The sequence below is a fragment of the Balaenoptera acutorostrata genome, chromosome 18 (genome assembly GCF_949987535.1).
Source record: "Balaenoptera acutorostrata chromosome 18, mBalAcu1.1, whole genome shotgun sequence".
NCBI lineage: Eukaryota > Metazoa > Chordata > Mammalia > Artiodactyla > Balaenopteridae > Balaenoptera > Balaenoptera acutorostrata.
In genome coordinates this window covers 30980705-30995606 of record NC_080081.1, presented here as the reverse complement: position 1 = coordinate 30995606, position 14902 = coordinate 30980705, and the positions used below count along the sequence as shown (strand labels likewise).

Genomic DNA, 14902 nt, shown 5'->3' with positions numbered 1-14902 from the left:
GCCGCCTCTAGTCCCGGGCAGTTTGTCGCTAAATCGTGTTCTCTGTTTCGTTTTCAGGTCACCAACCAGGTGAGTGAGGTGTCTTGTCGCTTGGGACCCGGGAGCCCTCCCTGGCCGCCTACACCCCTGCACTCCCCAGGAGTCTGGGATTTAACTCCGCGAGGATCCCTCTTGCTCAGCTTCAGACGGGCGTGCTCTGTTTGCGGCCGCTTCTCTTCCACCTGGGTCCTGGAGATGCTCCCAGCTGTCTCTGGTCCCATTCCCCGTCAACAGCGTTAACTGGGTTTTTTGGGTCAGAGGTTTTGAGGGACGTTCACCCTGTATTCCTGTTCCTCTTGTCTCTTCGTTTTGCCTCCTGCTAGTGCCGAATCCATAATTGTCCCACCCCTATACCTTATAGGTGACTAATTTGCCTGCAGTACCTGACTCCAAGCTTTGTAAAGTCTCCCACCCAGTCCTTGTAATCTCATCCGCCACTTGCACCATGAAATCATCTTCCAGTCATCTTCTCTCGCCCGATCGAGTCACTTCTCTTCTCCGCCACGCCCCCTTTCTCTTCCAGTTTCTTAAAAGTGGAATTTAGTTGCTTTTATACCATAGGAAAGCTCAATTCCCACGTCATCCTTTGCCAGCTACAACCCTTTAAGTTTGTTTGGGTGTTGGAGGTTCGGGATGGGGAAGGAAGGGGGAACATCTCGCAGCCACTCGATCAAAAGGACAATAAGTGCTACCAGGTATAAACTTTTTATTTGCTCAGGTGTATTTTGTCTTCTCCTGTTTTTCATTCTCAACAGCAGGTTTACTTTTTACTGCCCTCTTAGTTTATCATACTTCTCCTCCCTCCCCCCCCAATAATCTTCCTTCTCATCACCGAGGAATAATGATTCATCCTGTACTTCATTGGTTTTCAGTTTTGAAAGCTCGTAGAAAATTCCTTATATAAAGAAAGCAGATAGAAGTGCTTTATTTTAATGTTGTCAGCAAACTATTTTTTTATTCAGGTTTATTACATGCTTTTGAAATGATTATTACTGCCTCAATTCTTGTCTCTTTAGTAATCTAGTAATTTAGTAATGAACAAAGCTTGGAACACAACATATATCTTTCATGTTATTATTAAGGTGGCATTTCCTATCAATATTAATTTTCTTTTGTTTTACCCTCTTTGACATTTGTTGTTCATTTTTTGCCTAAAGCATTTTGACGGCTTTGTAAAGAAAAAAATTTTCCTTCTGAAGAAGTCAGTATTTACAACTTCTGATTTAGTGCCCTAAGAAAGAAGCATATTTCTCTCAGACCTAATTCCAGATTTTTTTATAACTTTAGTTAAAAATCAATTTACCATATATCTGGGCTCTGTCCTATTCTATTGATCTATGTGTTTGTTTTGATTACTGTGGTCTTGAAATTAAATAGTATGAATTCTCAAACTTCATTCCTTTTCAAAATTGTTTAGGCTATTTTAGTTTCTTTGCCTTTCGATATAAATTTTAGAATCAGCTTGTCAACTTACACAAAAAATTTTGGTATGATTTTGATGACTAGGCCTATAGATATATTTTGGGGAAAATTAATATCATAACAATATTGAGTCTTGCAATCCATGAAGATGGTACCTCTCATCATTTACCTGGGTCTTTGATTTCTTTCAACAGTGGTCTGTTGTTTTAGCATGTCGATCTTGCACATTTTTTTGTTTGTTTATACCTAAGTATTTAATGATTTTTGGTGCTATTGTAAATGATGGTGTTGTAAAATTTCATTTTCTAGTTGTCCATTGCTATGTATAGAAGTATAATTTATTTTTACGTGTTAACTTTGTACTGCTGCTGTGCTAAATTCACTTACTCTAGTGGCTTTTTTTGGTAGATGCTTTGGGATTTTCTATACAGACAGTCATATTCTCTGTGGTTAGACTTTCATTTTTCCCTTTTCAATCTGTATGCTTTTTATTAATTTTTCTTGTTTAACTAGTTAGGACCTTTAATACAAAATTGAGTAGGATGGAGAGAGAGAGGACATCTTTGTCTTGTTCTGGAACTTAGAGGGAAAACATTTGATTTTTCATCATTAGATATGTTAGGTGTAGGGTTTTGGTAGATGCTTTTATATCAGGTTAAGGAAGTTCCCTTCTTTTCCGAGTTTGCTGAGAGTTTTTATCATGGATCACTGTTGAATTTTCTTAAGTGACTTTCCTGTATCTCTTGAAATGATCATTTAAGGAAGAAATAATACCAGTCCTACATAAACATAGAAGAGGGGGGCACTTCTCAACTCATTTTATGGCCAGCATTACCAGACAAGCCGTGATAGGAAAAACTGCAGACTCCCCCTCATGAACATGGATGTAAAAATCCTCTACAAAATATTTGCAAAGAGAATGCAGCAGTATATAAAAAGGATAGTGTATCCTGACGAAGAGCCGTTTATTCTGTTATTGCAAAGCTGGTTCACTATTCTAAAGTCAATCAGTGTAATTAACTGTATCAACAGACTAAAAAACACAATCATTTTTAGATGATACCATTATTATTTTTAATAAGATATAAGCTTATATAATTGGAAACCTATATTCTAAACCTACGTTCTCATTGGAAACCTTTGTTCCTAAGTAATCTTGGTAGACGATAAAACACATTCACTTATTCACATCAATTAAATAATATTTGGGGGGCACCTTTTGGAATACCAGGTATCGGAGCAGGAGCTGGTTATATTTGGTGATGAAAACATTTATGGTTTTCTGCTTTTCAGTCCATTGGGAAGACAGACAATAAACAAGTAAGCAGACAAATAGTTAGCAATTATTATAAGTGCAGTGGAGAAAATTAATGGTACAGTGATGAAGACCATCAGGGAAAACATACTAGGTTGGATGGTGACAGGAGGCCATTCTGTGGTGACATAAACAGAGAAAAGATATTATTAGTATATGATTATACACTATTTTTTGGCATGCTTTGGTGTGGTTAAGTTTGTGTTAAATTTATTTTTTATTTTTTTTAATTAAAAAATTTTTTTGTGTGTTAGTTTCTGCTTTATAACAAAGTGAGTCAGCTATACATATACATATATCCCCATATCTCTTCCCTCTTGTGTCTCCCTCCCTCCCACCCTCCCTATCCCACCCCTTTAAATTTATTTTTTAAAGAAGTAATGTACATTTAGTGGGAGAATGGACAAGTATCTAAGAAGTAATCAGTTCTAACCAAAATCTTTGTAGTTGTTTCTTTATTCTCTTTATGTTAGTGGCAGAACTGAGAACCGAAAATGGAAATTTAATGAACTCACTCAGAATTTGGAAAATTTATAAATTAAGCCACAGATTAATCCCAACAACAATATCCATCCCCACCTTCTCTTCTTTCCTCAGTTGAATGGAATCATAGGCCTTTTACTTGTCTTGATTTCACTTGTTGGTTGCATGTGTCATTCTACTCAGTATGAGCACACACTGTTCAATGCTCTAACAACGCCTAGTTTGTATAAGAACGATTAACACACGTCTACTACATGAAGATTGTTAGTAACTGTTAGACGTTAACTAGTAACCATATGTCTCAGTAGATGTGGTAAGTAGTGATTTCTTTTGTTGGTTCATATGCTGTCACTGCCTTCTCAGGATATTTTGTCTTGCTATAGGTAGGACTTACCTAGAATAAAATCAGTTAAATGATAGAAAAAATTATTTTAAAAATAGAAGCTCCATTTTATTTACATATGCATTTAAGGGGGTAGGTAATAGCAGCTTGTAGCTGATGGAAAGTTACAGGTAATTAAGCATCAGGAATTATAACTTTTTTTTAAAAGAACATTTTGTGATGTGGGCAATCATAGAATTTCTTTTTATGACCACACTAGATTTTCATCTTGATTATGTTTTGTGATCTGAGTATTGCACAGCCACATTATATAATTTTAAATATTGTGTTTTAGAACCACCCATTTCTGATGTGGAAATTCCCTAGAAATATTCCTAATTGTGGATTTTATTGAACAGGCAAAATATTTTCTGGCTGAAGGAAAAGAAATTTAACATAATTATTGTATTTAGTTGCTTAGTGTTGGAAAAAGATTTAGAAGTCATCTGCTAAATTATTGCCATGAACATACAAACATTCGTTAGTTAGTGTTTCCCATCTTGGGAAAAACACCCTTGTTACCCTGCCCTCCTCTACTACCTCCTCTCTGTTTCCCTTCTTTGTAAATTTTCACAAAGAATTGTCCATAGACGCTCTTGCTACTTTCTTATCAGCGTTTTTTTTTTTTTTTCCTGTATTCACTCCCATCTAGTTTGCTTCTGTCCTCACCATTTCACAGTAACTACTTTTCTCAAGTTTACTAATCACGACTTTGCCAGATCCAGCGTTCACTTTTCTGTCACCATTTTCTTGATCTCTCAGCAGCGTTTGGTAGAGTAGCCCACTCCATCCCTCTTGAAACATTATCTTTTCTTGGCTGCTGTGATAATTCTGGTTTTCCTCCTGTTTCTCTGACTGCTTCTTAGATTTGCCTTTGCTGGATCATTTCCTTTCCAATTACTAAGGTGTTCCTCAGAACTTTGTCCTACACTGCTAATCTTTTTATATTTTCTGTTGTATACATTAGTACTGTCAGTTGTCACCTATTTGATCCTGTGTTCCTCCAAGTCCTGACTTCTCTACAGAATTGGAAACTACTATATTCAGCTACCGCTTTTACAATACATCTCCATTTGGATGTCTTACAGATATCTCAAATTTAACATGGCTGAAAAAGAAATCTGGCTTTACATCCTCTCATTTCTCCTGCAAATCCACTTCCCCAGTCTTTTTTTTTTTTTTTTTTAAAGGATTTTCTTATTTATTTATTTATTTATTTATTTTATTTTTGGCTGTGTTGGGTCTTCGGTTCGTGCGAGGGCTTTCTCCAGTTGCGGCAAGCGGGGGCCACTCTTCATCGCGGTGCGGGGGCCACTCTTCATCGCGGTGCGCGGGCCTTTCTCTATCGCGGCCCCTCCCGTCGCGGGGCACAGGCTCCAGACGCGCAGGCTCAGTAGTTGTGGCTCACGGGCCCAGCTGCTCCGCGGCATGTGGGATCTTCCCAGACCAGGGCTCGAACCCGCGTCCCCTGCATTAGCAGGCAGATTCCCAACCACTGCGCCACCAGGGAAGCCCTCCCCAGTCTTTTAAGGGTACCACCATTTATACAGTGCCCGAGTCAATGTCATTAATTCTTCACAACTATGCTAGTTTGGAGAGGCCATTCTTGTACTGATTTAATTTCTTGGGTTTGAATCTCTGCTCTGAGACCATAGGCAGTTACCTAGCCTCTTTGTACCTCAGTTTCTTAGTTTCTCATAACCCCTCCTAATCCTGTAAAATTGTTGTAAGGATTAAATAAATTGCTACATGTAAATTACGTATAACAATGTATAGAACAAAGCATGCACTCTATGAAGTTAGCTGTTTTTAATATTTTCCTTTCCTTAACGTCTCAGATCCAATGATCTGCAACTCTAGTAGACTCTTCTTTCAGAATCTATCCCAAATCTGGCCATTCTGTTCATTTCTACCACTACGTCCCAAGCCACCATCATCCTTAGCTTGGACAAGTGCAGTAGCTTCCTAACTAGTTTTTCTGCTTCTCCCTTTACCTCCCTAAAATATATTCTCAATATACACCCAAGGAGATTTTATAAAAATGCAAATCATGTCTTGTGTTTCCCTGCTTAAAACACTCAAAACACAAAATGGCCTTCCATTGCTTGTCCTTAGAATGCACTTCAGGCTGCTTACTATGGCCTGATGGGGAGGTACTGCCTGCCTCCCACTTTTGCTGGGCTGCAGTCTTTGAATGCCAGTCCTGTTCCTGCTTCAGTCTTTGTACTAGCTCATCCTTTGCTTGAATCATTCTGATCTGGTTGTTTCATGGCTGGTTCTTGTCATTTGTGTCTTAATGTCCTCTCCTCAGTGAGTCTTTCCTGATTATGCAGGTAATGTTCCTTCCTTTTCCCACCACCGGCCCTGAATCTACACTGACATCATGTCTTGTTTTCTTTTCTTCATAATACTTAACCACCTTGTGAAATTATCTTGTTTATGTGTTTACTTGTTTATTGTGTGTAACCCACCACTAGAATGTAAGTTCTGTGAGAACAAGGACAAGTCTGAAGTACTAAGAATGGTGCCTGGCCCATAGGGGGCTCTCAACAAATAGTTATTGAATGGAAGAATGAATAAATTTTATATAGCTCCTTTCATGCTCCAGAAAATCTTTCTTAAAATTACCCTTAATGTGGTCATGAATCTTTTGCTTGAATATTTCAGTGAGCAGTATTCTATCTCATAAAGTGATTTAGTTTTTTATTATCATGAGAATAATGTATAATTAGAAGAATTATATTTCTTTATATTGAAACAAAATCTGCTTTCCTGTAACTTCCTCCAGTTGTCTGTCATCCTCCCATTGAAACCATATAGAGTAAATCTAATTGCTTCTTCATGATATTACTAGAAATACTGGGGGAAAAGGATGATAATAATTTAAGTTTTCTTCGAACATGCCCAGATCCTCCAGCTGTGATATCTTCCAAAACCTTATCATTCCTGGTGACCTTTCTTTTTTTTTTAACCTTTTTTTTTTTTTTTTTACTATTTGAAACGCACCCTCTTTATTTATTTATTTATGGCTGTGTTGAGTCTTCGTTTCTGTGCGAGGGCTTCCTCTAGTTGCGGCAAGCGGGGGCCACTCTTCATCGCGGTGCGCGGGCCTCTCACTATCGCGGCCTCTCATGTTGCAGAGCACAGGCTCCAGACGCGCAGGCTCAGTAGTTGTGGCTCACGGGCCCAGTTGCTCCGCGGCATGTGGGATCTTCCCAGACCAGGGCTCGAACCCGTGTCCCCTGCATTGGCAGGCAGACTCTCAACCACTGCGCCACCAGGGAAGCCCCCGGTGACCTTTCTTTGAGCCTGATTTTGTTTGTTGTCATCCTTCATAAACTAGGCCTGCCAGAGCTGATATCATATTCCACTCTGAATAATCTGTGTTGAAATAGTGTGTTACTAAATTATCCTGAGTAATACAACTTTTAAAGCAGATCAGCATTGCATCACTTACGTTGACAATTGTGTAGTCCCTATTGAGCCTGCAGTAAAGCAAACTCCTTTTTTTCTTGGTCCCTACATAAAATGTTTTTAGTATTTCCCCATTCTGTACTTAAGTAATTTCATTTTTGTTTGTTTACTAAATAGCTATTAAAATTCATTTGGCTGGTTTCCAGACTTTAAAAACCATTGTTTTCTCGTTTAACTATTAGTTATTTTCCTAGTTCTGCATCTAGCAGTTACTACTAGTATACTTTTACTAGTAGTGATATCAGGCAATTACTAAATAAGTATAATTTCTGTCATAACCCAAATCATTAGTAAATTAGGAACAAGGCAGAATCTATTGCTGTCCTGAGCTGGCCATTAAAGACCGGAGCAAGTGACTTAAGAACAAATTTGAAAGGAAGGTAGATTTAATTTTTCTGTTTTTTTAAATTTATGTAATCAGACTTTTTGTTATTTGACTATCACCTAAAGAATGAGGAGGAATTCATTAAAAATGAGGGGAGAGGCTACCAGTTTTTCAGATAGAGAGAAGTCCAGTTTGTGTGCAAAAGCAATGTAAGAGATGGTTATCGACCCTTTGAGAACTTGAAGAGTTCATTGTGGCTAAAATTAGAGAACAAAGTACAAAAAGATATTTTCAGCAGTGAGAGACAAGTAAATAAGCACCAGAACATCCAGAGCTTTGCATGTGGGTTCTGGCAGCATGACCTTGAAAAGTCACAGAACCTCCCAGGCTCAGTTTTCTCATTGGTGAAAGGATGTAATAATAAAACCTCCTTTGCAGTAAAGGTGAAGTGCATTAAAGTTCCTAGCATAGTTTCTGATACAAGATACTGTTTTAAAATATTTACAAATAAATTAAAATATTCTGTATCTGGTGGAAATTTTCTCTTTGGACTATAGAATGAAAAGGATAAGTTAACCAAGGATCTTTTTTGGGCACATATTCTAATTTACTAATTGTTTTTCTTGATAGGCCAAACGTTAGTGGCATTATAAAAATTTAGTGAGCTAGTCAGTCAGAATTTTTGGTTATTTTATTACCCAATGTTTAAAAAAGCCTGAAGACAGATATTAAAGGTTATAAATCCCTTTATTATATTTGATGCAAACAGGATGCTTCTAATTGTGTAGAGATGGCTTTGCAAGTGCCTATACTATATAGAATACTTTGTGAGTTATCTGGAGAGATTTTTTTGGAATAGTTTTAAAACTGGCATTATGTTTTATCCCAGTTTTGTAAATTTAAAGAAAATATATGCGTATCAGTTCTGTAGATTTGTATCTTTGAAACTACATCTATTGTAAAAATAACACTTTTTAAAAACACTGGAAGATAAAAAGTTGAGTTCCACACCATCCAAGCTAACTACTATTAATATTTAATATTTTAGAGAATTTCTTTTTAATCTTTCTCTATTTGATTATGATCATCACAAATGCACATAGGTTCTTTTTTTTCCTTTAATTATAAAAATAGAATACCTTCGTTATTTAAAAAAAAGTGAGAGGTAAAAGTTGGAGACTTTCTTCCTCACCTTTTCTCCGAAGCCCAGAGGTAGTTACTAGGCATAGCCTCTTTTATTCTTTCTATGCATATGATGACTTCCTGTGTGAGTCTGACCCATAACAATCTGGAGTCAGAGGTTGCATCGATGTACTTAATAGATATTAGTTAAATTGAACGTCTTTTTATCAATCTTATTGGATTGGCTATATGAGTAAAAAGTTGAGGAAAAGTATGATTCCAGTTAAATTTTAATCATTTTTATATATTTAATTTAATCTTCTATTTAATCATTGATGTGTCCTCAGTTTGATACTAATCACTCTCGCTACAACTGCTGCCTTTGGAGCTTGGTAATTTTTATACTCTTTAGCTTTGGCTGACATGGAATAAGTTTACAACTTCAAGGTAATTTGCCAATTTTCTCCAGACTGTTTTTTCACTAAAATGTTTAACTGTTACTTTCAGTTTGCAGCACAGATGTAAAAATTATTCTGTTACATGTACCTCTTGTTTTATAACTTTATAGCAATATGGCTATTGGGGGTACATAATATTAACAAATAAATTTAAATTCTTTTATCAGGGTTTATGATACTTTTCCTTGACAGTATGCCTTTTAGAGCTGTCAGTCCTGTGCAGGTACTGTTTGGAGTATTTGGAGTTGATAAAATAAATGCTTGGTTTTAGATTAGAAGCCAAACGTATCTTTCCTACCTCTTTAACTTGGCACAAATAAAAAGTATATACAAAATATTCATTATAAACATAGCTTAACAGACATGTGTAGACATACAGATGGCTAGATTATCTATTAAGATAGAGATACAATCTTCGTCAGATTCAACAAATTTCTTGCACGTTCAGCAAATAGAACTTGAGTGTCTATGGTTTGACCAGTACAGTGCTAGGCAGTGGGAATAAAAAGATGAGTAAGACACAGTTCCTTCCTTTGGCTTTGCAGTCAATTTTAGTCCTTTTCTAGTTTCTAGATAGAATTGAATATTGAGGAGGGCATAGACTAAGAATTTCAGAGAAAGTGGAGACGGGAGAGGGAAGTAGTTTGGAATACTTCATTGAACTTTATTAAAGTCTGGAATCATTAATAAGAATCAGATGAAGAATAGGTATTAACTAGAGAAGTCCATTGATTTCTGTGGCCCCAGACTGTTGCAGAGCATGTGACTTGATGAACTTATGGATGTTGAGCACATTCTGCCAAGAGAAGTTTTTTAATTCAGGGTATTTCTTATTAAATGTATCTAAGACCTTATTTTTGACCAACCATACTATCAGTAAGTAGCGTTTTTTCTACAGGCAGAGAATTGGAGGGATGTGGAGAGTGGTCCTTTAATCAGGAAGGTCTTGTCTTGTAGAACCTGACTGTGAGATGAATAACACTGTTTATGTAATAGGGCATGGCTTCCATTGGTTTTGCAAGATGTCATTTGATGATCTAAGTATGTGTGATCGTTCTTCAGGGAGAAATACCCAAGGCACCTTTTTATTTTTAAATCTCAGATAATGTTAGACCAGTAGATACTATAATGTGTTCTCGAAGTAAGGTATAATGATGCATTTTTAGTATGTTTTTTGTTTCCTCTACTCCTTTATTTCTATCATGTAAAATTTATTTTGTGATGGTGAACTTTTAAAAACCGTCAATTTCCTTCAATACAGGCATTTATTGAGTTTATTGTGAAATTGATATCATTCTTATTATTATGTTCTTTTTTCCTTTTCTCTCTGCAATAGATTAGGGTCTGATATTTTATTTCCCTATGAATTCTTAAGAGTTTGAAAAAACCGCTGCTCTTTTGTTACAGTTTTTTTTTGCTATATGTAGGAGAGACAGTGAAGCTGAGTAGGTTTCATTGTGTACTGAAAGTCAGGAAGCCAGCAGGTTACTTTATTTTTTATATAATTATTTTTTTAAATATTTATTTATTATATATTTATTTATTTATTTATTTTGGCTGCACCTGGACTTAGTTGTGGCATGTGGACTCTTAGTTGTGGCATGTGAACTCTTAGTTGTGGCATGCGTGCGGGATCTAGTTCCCTGATCAGGGATTGAACCGGGCATCCTGCATTGGGAGCGCGGAGTCTTACCCCCTGGACCACCAGGGAAGTCCTAGGTTACTTTTTATATCAAGCATTTCCTGGTGTTCACACAAGTTGCTTGGGCTTTTTTGGCCTTATACACTCTTTGCTCATTGATAAAACTTGTGATATCGACCTGTCATCTATCTTTAAACCTCAGTCATCATTTTTGATAATTAGGATAAACTATGCTGACTTACTACTAAAATAATTCTTTATGTACTAGAACTTAGATGCATTTCCTTAAAAATCCAATGTTGGGAATGAGTTTAAGATATCAACCAAGCCACTTGTGTATGTTTGGTGAAGTCCTGACTTATTATGTTCAATCCCAAAGTAATGGATTTTGAAAAAAGGAGTTTTGCTTAATATGTTGTAAATTTTAAATGTTTGTTAACTGATATAAATAAATTGCTATCTCTTCCTACCTTATTCATGGAAAACCTGCTTTACTTCATTCTTATTGAACATCAGTAATATTTGTACCTTCCATTCCCTTTTATGTATCAGATATACAGTACATACACATTATTTCCCTGTTAACACTAAACTGTTTTTTTTCCCCCTTTTACCAGTTTCTCAAACAATTAGGTCTACATCCTAACTGGCAGTTTGTTGATGTATATGGAATGGATCCTGAACTCCTTAGCATGGTACCAAGACCAGTGTGTGCAGTGTTGCTTCTCTTCCCTATTACAGAAAAGGTAATTGTTAAGTAAGATATAGTTGCCGGTAAATGCACAGTTCTCTTTCAGTGCTGAATTAAACCTATGCTGTCGAATTAAACCTATGAATTAAGAACAGATGACTCCCTTCTTGCATAAAATGAGGAAATCTAGACAGTGGGGACATCCTAAAAATCTAGTTTTATTAAAAAGATGTTTTTAGAATTTGATTTGTAGATTGACAGAGAAGCCCTGAGTCTTTTAAACTCTGGTAGTTTTCTCTTTTTTTTTATAAAATATGGCTAGTTTGCCTCAACTGTTTTGATGTGACATTTAATCACAATTTGATGTGTATACTTTAGAAATGTTAAGTACTAGGGTAATCTTAAATCTGTCTTAGAAAATATATGAATAAAGAATATTCACAATTTTAATATAGAAAATATGTAGGGCTTCCCTGGTGGCGCAGTGGTTGAGAATCCGCCTGCCAATGCAGGGGACACGGGTTCGAGCCCTGGCCTGGGAGGATCCCACATGCCGCGGAGCAACTAGGCCCGTGAGCCACAACTGCTGAGCCTGTGCGTCTGGAGCCTGTGCTCCGCAACAAGAGAGGCCGCGATAGTGAGAGGCCCGCGCACCGCGATGAAGAGTGGCCCCCGCTTGCCACAAGTAGAGGAAGCCCTCACACAGAAAACGAAGACCCAACATAGCAATCAATCAATAGATCAATAAATAAATCTAAAAATATTTTTTAAAAAAAAATGTAAATGTTTTCAATATATACATAAAGAAATCTTTGTTTTAAGGAGGTAGATGTAACTAATGACATGGGTTACATTATTTTCAGAATAAACTTGATTTGGGTGCGAATCGTTAAGCTTAAATACAATTTAATTGGCAGATTTAGGATATGTTGGGGATTATAAATAGCTATTCTTAGCTCTCTGTATCTAAATTCAAATCTCCATATTTCAGGCCTTCTAGAATGATATCTTATAGCTATATGTATTATGGAGCCATTTTAAAACAGTTTTGAGTCTGTATCTTTCTGATTTTTATTTTTAAACTTAGAAATAATAGGATGAACTCAGCATTGTAAAAAATGAAGTAAATGGGAAGATGTGAGGAATGAGTATTTATACTTACTTATATAAGTAGAAAATATAGTGGCATCTGCCACTTTTTGATATCTCTTACAATTTGGTTGGTCCCTATTTCAGCTCATAAGTGACATAATAAAAATCACTCAAAGGATATCTAGTGGATGGTTTAGGAGATATAAAGTGTTTGAATCTTCTGAGTTCTAATTTAGAAACTGATTATGTAGTTGTGAATGGCTTCAGCATACTAATAGCAAAAGAATTGTTATGGATACCTCATTATCTTTTAAATAAAGTCAGTTACAGTGTTTTAAATATGCTTTATGCTATTAATTTATTTCTCTCTGATATTTTTGTTGTCTTTAATTATGGCAGACCACAGTGAAAACACATAGTCACTTTCCTTTTTCCTATACTTGCTCTGAATCATGTTAGGATTTTTTTTCTAAACCTTAAATCTTGAGAAGTTATCAAACTTTTTGATAACTTTATGATAACTTTTTGATAACTTCAAACTCTTTTGCTTTGTCACCAAGGAACATTGATATTAAGCAACAACAATAACAAACTAAACTCTAGGACTGTACAAAACATTTCAGCCCAAGACCTTACTATATTGAACTTTTTAGTTCTTATCAGTTGAACTTATATGAATGAATTAATGGTTCAGAATTTATTCTGAAAATATTTACAAATTTGATTTTGGATATATGTATATGTATAACTGGTTCACTTTGCTGTACAGCAGAAACTAACGCAACATTGTAAATCAACTATACTCCAATAAAAAAATAGTAAAAAATTAAAAAAGTAAAAATTTGATTTAGGAGCACATTCATAAAATTATTTTTTCAGGCACAGGTACGTTTGTTGTTAAAAGCAGTTCCTTAATTATGGGTTTTAAATAGACATCATTTGTTTCTTTTATCGCAGGGGTCAGCAGACTTTTTCTGTGAAGGGTCAGCTAGTAAATATTTTCAACTTTGCAGGCCTGATAGTCTCTGTTATAACTATTCAACTTTGCCTTTTAGTATGAAATCAGCCATAGACAATACAAAAATAAAACTTTACTTACGAAACCAGACAGTGGGCCAGGTTTGGCCTGTAGCCTGTGGGCTATAGTAGGGCTCCTTACTCTACTGGAATCTGAAAATTATAGGAAAACAATAAACAAAACAATAAAATCATCTTCCTACTCTCTTCCTTCTCCTCACTTTTTTTTTTTTTAATTTATTTAATTAAATAATTTATTTATTTTGGCCGCACTGGCTCTTAGTTGTGGCATGCGGGATCTAGTTCCCTGACCAGGGATCGAACCTGGGCCCCCTGCATTGGGAGCACGGAGTCTTACCCATTGGACCACCAGGGAAGACCCCATCCTCACTCATTTTTTAAAAAATTTATTTTATTCAGGTATAGTTCATTTACAATGTTGTGTTAATTTCTCTCCCCACCCATTTTTTAACCTCATTATTTTTAACGCTTTTTACAATTGGAAAAAATGAGGCACAGAGACATTAAGTAACTTGTTGGAGTTGCACAGCTAATAATGGCAGAGCCAGGTTGTGGGTTCAGGCAATCAGATGTAGAGCCCACACTTTTGACATTATTGTACCATATTGTTTTTGCAATCAGTTGTTATAGATAATGGTGAATGTTATGAATATCATATGCTTATAAATATAGTGTGAATTTTGTTAATATAATATGATGTAACAGTATAGAAATGTGAAAAATAGAAAGTAAAAATCCTCCAGTAATCTCTTATCCCAGATCTCTTATCTCTTATCTGTTAAGTTTTTCTATATCCTTTAACACTTTTCAATGCATATATAAAGTAAATATTTTTAAAACATAAATGAGAATCATATTAATATATACTGGCCTGTAACCACTCTATAATCATGGACAGATTTCTAAGTCAGAATATGTAAATCTGTTTTATTCTTTTAAAAATGTTTTATAGTATTTCATTCAGCTATGCCATGTTAACCAAATCCCCATTGATGTATATTTGGAGTTTTTCCAGATTTACATTTAAGTCCTTTTTAATGTATTATTTTCACATGTAGACTATTGATTTTTTTTTGGATAGTATGAAATATTCAGAACAGAAGAAGAGGAAAAAATAAAATCTCAGGGGCAAGATGTTACATCATCAGTATATTTCATGAAGCAAACCATCAGCAATGCCTGTGGAACAATTGGACTAATCCATGCTATTGCCAACAATAAAGACAAGATGCACTTTGGTAAATAATTTTTCATTACTGCTATCTTCCCCCTCCTTAAGTTATAAGTTAACTTATTGAGCAGTAGGTGGTGTTCTAGTTCTTTCTTTCGAAGTATCAAATAAAGCTTTTCCTCCCTTCTTTCTTTTATAATGGGAATGTATATACTATTAGGGGAAATATTAATGCTCCCCAGGTTTAA

The 14902-nt window shown here is 35.7% G+C and overlaps 1 protein-coding gene across 3 annotated transcripts in view; it reads left to right on the top strand.

Annotated features, from left to right (window-relative positions):
• The first annotated feature begins 609 nt into the window (after nt 1-609).
• The window catches only part of UCHL3 (ubiquitin C-terminal hydrolase L3), a 43080-nt gene continuing 28787 nt past the window's right edge, over nt 610-14902 (top strand). Inside the window, exons 1-3 of one of the 3 annotated variants that reach the window (XM_057532807.1) lie at nt 610-734; nt 11280-11408; nt 14565-14721. In XM_057532807.1, the coding sequence (XP_057388790.1) occupies nt 11334-11408; nt 14565-14721 (232 nt within the window). In that variant the 5' untranslated portion in view covers nt 610-734; nt 11280-11333. Of the gene's footprint in view, nt 735-11279; nt 11409-14564; nt 14722-14902 lie in introns of those variants that run through there. The other 2 variants (XM_007186211.2, XM_057532806.1) reach the window with 2 other exon arrangements.